The 7,803-nt window shown below is 33.2% G+C and overlaps 1 protein-coding gene across 1 annotated transcript; it reads left to right on the top strand.

Annotated features, from left to right (window-relative positions):
- The first annotated feature begins 529 nt into the window (after window positions 1-529).
- LOC150098660 (protein GVQW3-like) lies at window positions 530-6,886 on the top strand. Its single transcript, XM_090405186.1, has 2 exons — window positions 530-1,149; window positions 4,481-6,886. The coding sequence occupies exons 1-2, from the start codon at window positions 898-900 to the stop codon at window positions 4,577-4,579; spliced, it is 351 nt and encodes a 116-aa protein (XP_090261312.1). The 5' UTR covers window positions 530-897; the 3' UTR covers window positions 4,580-6,886.
- The last annotated feature ends 917 nt before the right edge of the window (window positions 6,887-7,803 follow it).

A 7,803-nucleotide genomic window follows, 5' to 3' on the forward strand; every position in this document is an offset into this window, starting at 1 on the left:
AATAATAATAATAATAATAATAATAATAATAATAATAATAATAATAATAATAATAATAATAATAATAATAATAATAATAATAATAATAATAATAATAATAATAAAATTATCATTATTATTATTATTATTATTATTTCCTTCCTGATTTTAGCGTTAGTCCATCTTTGGAACCCAGGCCTCTTTCTCACAGATGAAATTTCAGATTTTAATGTAGAAGTTCTGATCTCAGAACATTTACAAATGCATACAAATAAATATTAGTTAGAAAACATGGCATCTTATGTACCTCTTTCCGAAACGTTATGGCTAAAAGTGCGTTATTTTTTCCGTTTGAAGAATGAAATGTTATGGGATATTTTATTCTTTATTTAAAACCGTTGTTTAAAATATAATTATTGAATATAAGTATTTCTACCTTTATATTTATATATAAAGGTAGAAATCTCCTGCTAGTCAAGACACTAACCATTATTTCTTCTCATGTATAATTGTAGAAGTTCCTTCTAGTCAAGGCACTAACCGCTATTTCTTTTCGTGTATAATTGTATGAGAAGGTTAGTGATTTCTCTGCAGAAGTGTATCATTTCAGGCTGCATTATATCATTGTAATCACAAATGACATATAGCAGTCGCCGTAGCAGCATTTAGCACCACTAGAATTCTGAAAAATCCTTAGTGGTTGAGTGTTGCATACTCTTTTATGAAGGAAGTTAGAAAAGGGTGGATGTAAATTTATCCATTTCTAATGATAATTAAATTTCTATAAATGCAAAGAAATCGATCTCGACAAACTTATATTAAAAAATAATATAAAATATAACACCAATAAATTTAAGAAGTTTTTGTGCTTAGCGCTATCCGCTACTTTGTTGTTATTTGTTTGGAATTTCGGTTGCAATGTCAGATTTCGAGTTGCGTACAAGTGTAAAATTTTGTGTTAAAATTGGGAAATCGCCTACGGAATGTTATGAAATGATGAAAACGGCGTATGGAGATGCCACCCCATCCTCTGAAACCGTATTTGAATGGTTTAAGAATTTTGAAAAAGGTCAGGAAAGCAACGAAGATGATATCGATAGAGGACGATATTCCAGGTCTCGAAAGAAAGGCAACGAAGCAAAACGCGAGGAATTAATGCAGTCTGACACCGTATGTATTAGTGCATTTTTTCCTTTCGTATAACTGTAATGGTTCGTTACTTTTCAATCATTAATCCTTGATTTATATTCGTTACTAAAGATGTTGATCGCAACCAACTCGCATGTAAAAGTGTAAAAGCTCCCATTGCCCAGACGGTAACGACGATGCCATTCTGCTTGGAAGACCTGCATTTGAATCCCGTCTAGGATGCGAAGAATATTTAGAAGAGCCTTTCAGGCGAAGGTGATTTATCCGATCTCATAGTGGTGGAAGGGTTTTTATTATTTATTTTTATTCTTAAGTTGTCAATAAGCTAGTTTTCACTGAATTGAACAAAAACAGGCACACCGGCTAGAAGGAAACGCAGTTAACAGGTAGCGGATTGATTTCATTCCTTAGTGTGAGACCCCTTCCCAGTAAAGATCTGTGGTGACTTCCAAACCATGTAAAGATAAATAAAAATTTATAGAAAAGATATTTAGCCCACCCACTGTACTAACATTTTATAGGTTTAAAATTATTCCTGGGTGAGAGTCACATAAAAAAAAAAAAAAAAAAAACTGCTCTCATTGCCCTTAGGTTATTTTCCAATATTTGAAAATGATGGCCTGACCCTTTGTACTAATCAGAATTAGGTTTTATTTATTTAGTAGTTTCATGATTACCTTATTTGGTTACTGGGCCTGGTTAGCTGAATGGCTAGCATATCTGCTTTCCAACCAAGAGGCTGTGAGTTCAAATCCCGCATAGGCATGGATGTTTGTGATTGTCTTCTGCCTTCATACATTCATTCACCCAAGTATAGATACACTCTCCCAATATGGACTGGGTCACCATGGGAGTAGTAGACCCAAAACCTTCCTCAATGGGAGAGGCCTTCACCCTGCAGTGGGTAGAAAAATAGGCTGTTCATCATCACACACACATAGATAGATTCAAGGATCCAAGTTCCAATATATATATATATATATATATATATATATATATATAGAGAGAGAGAGAGAGAGAGAGAGAGAGAGAGAGATACCCAAATATAAATTGAATTGGACTTTCAATTGTCTTTTTTTTTTTTCAATTTCAATTGTATTACATGACAGCATCTACAAACATAAAAACACTCATCTGTAAATTTATGTGAAAGCCTATTCAGGATAGTAATAATAATTAATGCAGGATGGTTTATATAGACTAAATGTATGAGAGAAAAAAAGATAATGGGTGGTGCAGTTTAATGTGGAAAAGTGTAGTTATGCATTTTGGGTTAGAAAGATTATAAGTTGTGTACCACATTGATGGTACTGTACACCAGGAAACTAATGAAGCTAAGAATTTGGGAGAAGTTTGACAGATAAAGAGATGAAATTCAGTGGGCATATTGCTTGTTAAACGTTTTTCCACTTGTATAATGTTATGAATTATGGGAATAATTCATAGCATTATACACGTCAATAGGGATGTGTGTGCATTGTATTATGGGATACTAAGGCAATTGATGTGATTGATGTCATCAGCCTCTATATACAAGTAGCCCAGTCGTGAAGTGACTTCACGTGCAAACTTTGTTTGCTTGTGCTCTGATAAAGGATGAAACCAAGAATATAATTTCTTGGCATATTTAATTATATCTACTTTAGTGAGCAGATATGGTAGAATAACAACAATGGATTTCAAATGATATGAGCTATATGCTAGTGCAGTGCAGTACAGTACAGTACATTGTGAGTTGTGATTAAAAAAAAAAAAAAAACTACTGCTTATAATTAATAAGAAGACGATTCACCCAAATTAAGTAAAGAAAAACAGTTATTGTGGTTCAAGTTGGTAATGTAGTGCTTCGGCACCCTCTTTGAACAAATGCTGAAATTTGAAGCAGCAATGATGTAATAGGAGAATCTTAGAGAAAATTATTCAGTCGGCTCCATGCTGTGCCATGCTAGAACATTCTTTTCAAGCATATTATAATGATGTACGAATTACAGCTCTGATATCCTTGAGATGCAACAGCCATTTAACTGTTACCGAAGCTGACAAAGGAATTGTTGTTGTAGTTACGGATACCTCTGACAAAAATTGACTAAGGCATTGTCAGGCCTCTGAAATGCTGGGTATAAAGACGGACTGAAGATGCCATTTGCAGAGCTTCGTGAATAGTGAAGTTGGTAATTTATTGGTTAAATGTGGAAAGATTTTTCATAGAATAGAATGAAACATAGGGAGAACAAGAGCCATTCCTGAAAGCTGTTATAAGGAGAGTGTTAGCAGGAAATGAAGTGCATGTTTGCATGGAGAGTGATTGATGAGTAAAATGCATTGCCTAATAGTACAGAAGTAGTTTAATGCACAGCTGGATGTGGTTTGTGTGTAACAGTAGAGACCTCCTTTTGACTCCATGGAAGTCTAACGTTGATGGTAATAATAGGCTCTCAAGCATATGTACCTAGATTACTGAACTGATTATTGCTATGATGAAGAGAATGCTGACAAGCATAGATAAACAGCTTGATTCTTCTGAATGTGACATTAGTTTTTTCTCACTCAAATTCATTTTCAACTGGATAGCATTGAAGAAATAGTTTCTTGCCACTCTGTTGCAACCTTGCAGAACATGATAGGCATATGTTGAGTTATGCATAGATTCAGTCAAGTTTATGATAAGTAAGAGGATAAGTAATACATTTTTCACACAACGAATTTAAGACATTGCCAGATAAGGTCATATGTCTATAATAAATTTAGTTTAATCCTTTATCCAAGTGTGAGCAAACAAAGTTTGTGCCTGAAAATATCTTCAGTAATTTAATAAAAAGGTGGCACACTGTTTGGCAACTCCTATAGGTAAAGATGACCTCACCATGCTTCTGCCTGGTATCTCCACTTCTGGCCTGGCTCCCACTGAAGAGACCTCAATAAAGGTGGAAACTAGTCTGGGTAGTGGCCCTTCCCTTAATGCATAACATTATACATATCCGCAAGGAAATGTGTTTTGCATTATGGGAGATACTGAGATAGGAGTGATGTTAGCTTGGTCCACCTTTGCTACGAGTTGCCCAGTGTTGTACTACCTTACCCCAGTCCTGAAGATATTTTCAGGTGCAAACTTTGTTTGCTCACACTTGGATAAAGGATTAAACTAAATTTATTATAGTCTAACCAAGTGAAAAATAAACTTTCAAGGTCATATGTCTCTTTTCAGAAAAACTTAAGGAACAGTGGAGCATTATGGCTGCTAGATTAAATTGCTAGCTACTTATTTTTCAGTATATGTAATATGGTGTGTGTGTCTGTGTGTCTATATACATAATTCATACACTTTAATTGTATGTTTTGTTTTCCTTTACAGTGTAACACTGGCGAATCCATAAAATGCTCTGAAACTGAAAGGAAGCATGATGAAAAACTATTAGATGCAGAACTTAAAAAAAGAAAGCGAAAAGAATAATGATTTCCAAAGTTTCAAACATATACTATAGAAATTATTAGTATGTGAACATGAGATTTTATCTGCACAGTAACAAGTGTTTTTTTTAATTAGAAGTTGTTTGATAGTCTTTTCTTGTTTTATAACTTTGAAATCTATCTGTGTGTGCAGTGTGTGCATGTATATATATAAGATGGGATGATTTAATTCCAGTAATGTACATATAAAAACTTTACATGTAGGCTAGTGAATGGTATCACCTTTGATATAATCCTTTGTGCAGCAGTGCACTTAGATGATGATGATGTCATTATTCAAAAATATTTCTTGTACTCTTCTTTTGCTTCTTATTGTTGTTACCACATGATAACAATTAGAAAATCTTCATCTTTTCGAGTCATTCTTCAGTTTTGGGAACAACCAAAAGTTGCATGAGGCTATGTCTGGTGTATACAGAGGATGGTTCAATTTTGTGATTGTTTTTTTTTTTTTAGTCAGAAACTCATGGACAGCTATTGCATCACATGTAGGGGCATTGTCATGGTCCAAACCGAAACTCGTCTCTTCTTACAAACAGCTTTACATAACCTTGCCAGCACTTCTAGGTAACAATATTGGTTCACCATTTATCCTTATGTGTTCAATTCATGTTAAAGATACCAAGTAATTTTATAACCTTGGTTTTTAATCCTTTTTCCCAAGTAAGCAAACAGACAAGTAAGTTAAGTTTGCACCTGAACATGGTTCAAGACTTATGGTCTGCCTACTCACTGATGAGACCTCAATAAAGGTTGAAACCGGTCTGGGTAGTGATCCCCACTCATAATGTATAACATCATACATCTAGGAGATGTGTTTTATATTTATGGGAAATACTAAGGAAAGTGATCAGAACTTAATCTATCTTTGTCACGAGTTGCCTTGGTGTTGCACCACCACCATAAGTCTTGAACCACGTTCTGGTGCAAACTTAACTTACTTGTCTGTTTGCTTACTTGGGAAAAAGGATTAAAACTAAGGTTATAAAATTACTTGGTATCTAACATATATTATACCCAAGGTAAAAAATTGTTCAATTCAATTCAAAGTGAACTCTGCTCTTATAATTGAAAAAAAACAGACTTGCATTGTCTTGATCTGTGAACTTGATATTTGTATCTTTTTTGGTCTTATTGAAGATGATGTTTTCCAATACAGGCTTTGACATTTTGTTTCAGGATCATACTGAAAGCACCAAGTTTCATCACCAGTAATAATTATCAAAACCAGTCAGTTGTGAAGAAAGATCAGTATAAACTGCTGCTTTTGATCTACATTCAAAATTTGCAGTACTATCTTTTTTTCAGAAATGTTTGTTCCCAAATTGTATATCAAAATCTTTGTCACTGTTTCTCCATCTAAATTTAATTCATACGCTATTCATCTGTTGGACCAAACTAATTGCTGTACTTTCCACATTTTCGTATGTTCAAAGAGTTTATGGTTGTCCAGTTCTTTCATTGGGCCTCATGTCTTCCCATCTCTCTCTTTAAACCACTCAAATATACTACAGTACTTTTTCATGGTATAAACTACTCTGAACATGTCTAGAGTTTCACTTGTGCTTTTGCCTAACTTTGCAGAAAACATGATATTAACACACTGTTTTAAATTCCATTCACTCATTTTTCTGCTGAAAGCTACAAACATGCAAGTACAAACTCTACCACATCCTGTTGACTACTTGCTTAACTGTTTTGATATGGATATAACTCAAGGCAATAGCACAGGCATGTCCATTGACATGGTTCTGCCTGACTCACTATACATTCCATACTTTGTGTGTGTGTGTGAGAGAGAGACTGTATGAAAGAAAAATGTATGTATAACCTTTCCAAGGTATATTTGCATTTCAGCAGTATATTCTGCAATGAAATTTTTTGTTGTTTTAAATTGGTCTGAAAAAAAAAAAAACTTAAAAGATCATACTTTTAATTATGACAGCTGTGGTATAGTGGTTAATTAAGGATAATAAAGATAGAAATTGGAGATTACATTCTGAGAAATTTCAATATAGAGAAACTATTGCTTAAAAACAGGGGCAGGGGGAGATCATATCTTAACTTATGAAATGTCTAGTCTTGCTCAAATCAGTTAGGAAATCTTAAGATATGCACACAAATAAACACCAGTTTAATTAAAAAATAAAAATAAATAAACGTGTAGAAGGCAGTTGGTCTGGAAGTCTTAAAATTCATGTGAACATTTGTACAACAGGAAACATTTTATATGATGCCCATAATTATTGTGCATTTTTGTGTAAAATATAGAAAATATAAAATAAAATAAAGTTCCTGTATATAAGACACTCTGGAAGTTTATTCTAAGACTTTATGACTTTATCTTTAAAAGCATAAAAATTCATACTAATGAGAATCCTTGTCCATGTGAAATATGTAGTAAAGGATTTTCATGTCTGATTCTATGGCACACTTCATTCACATGGAAATGGTTTCTCATTAGTTTTATATGACAGTATGAAGACATTTTCAAGATTATGATGTTTCAAAATCTGTGAGAATTACACTTACAAGAAACATGAATATTGTATGAATATTTCCTAATCTTAAAATGTACAAAAAATATTCACTTTTTTTTAGTCTTGCCAGTGATTTGGGCGGGGGAATATGTTTTCCTTTAGAAATTATTAAAAATAACAATCACTAAATACAATAAAAGCAGCCATAGAACTCGCTCTATTTCACACAATAACATATAGTGTTAGGGACCACAAATGGTAGCAGTTGTTCTATATCCAGTGAGTCTTTCGACTACTTGGAAGTGTTGTGTGATAATAATAATACTCTTCTCTTTTGATTCCTACTGTTGGGATATGGGAGTAACTTGGATCCCTATCATCTTCAAAAAGTTAAAGCTAAACAGCTAGCTAACTAGTCTTACTCCCTTTGGGAATAAAGCCATTAACAGATTATTTTTATTATATTAAAAGAGCAGATCCATGTTCTATGTAACATGAGTCAGATTTCTAGTAAGAATAGAGACATGGCAGTTATAAGAAAAAACTAGAATACAGTGTTAAACATTTGTTTTAAAATCAGAAGTTAAAAATGTTATTATCCTAAAACTTACTCTTAAGAATAATAATAATATTGATTATTAATATTGCATGGAAACTCCATGGAGTCCAAAGACTCATTATAGTGGACCCAAATTATCCATGCAATATCTATCATATCTCTCCTTGA

Source organism: Typopeltis vanoorti, chromosome 15, assembly GCF_054136105.1.
Source record: "Typopeltis vanoorti isolate ZY-2024b chromosome 15, IOZ_Tvanoo_1.0, whole genome shotgun sequence".
Lineage (NCBI taxonomy): Eukaryota > Metazoa > Arthropoda > Arachnida > Uropygi > Thelyphonidae > Typopeltis > Typopeltis vanoorti.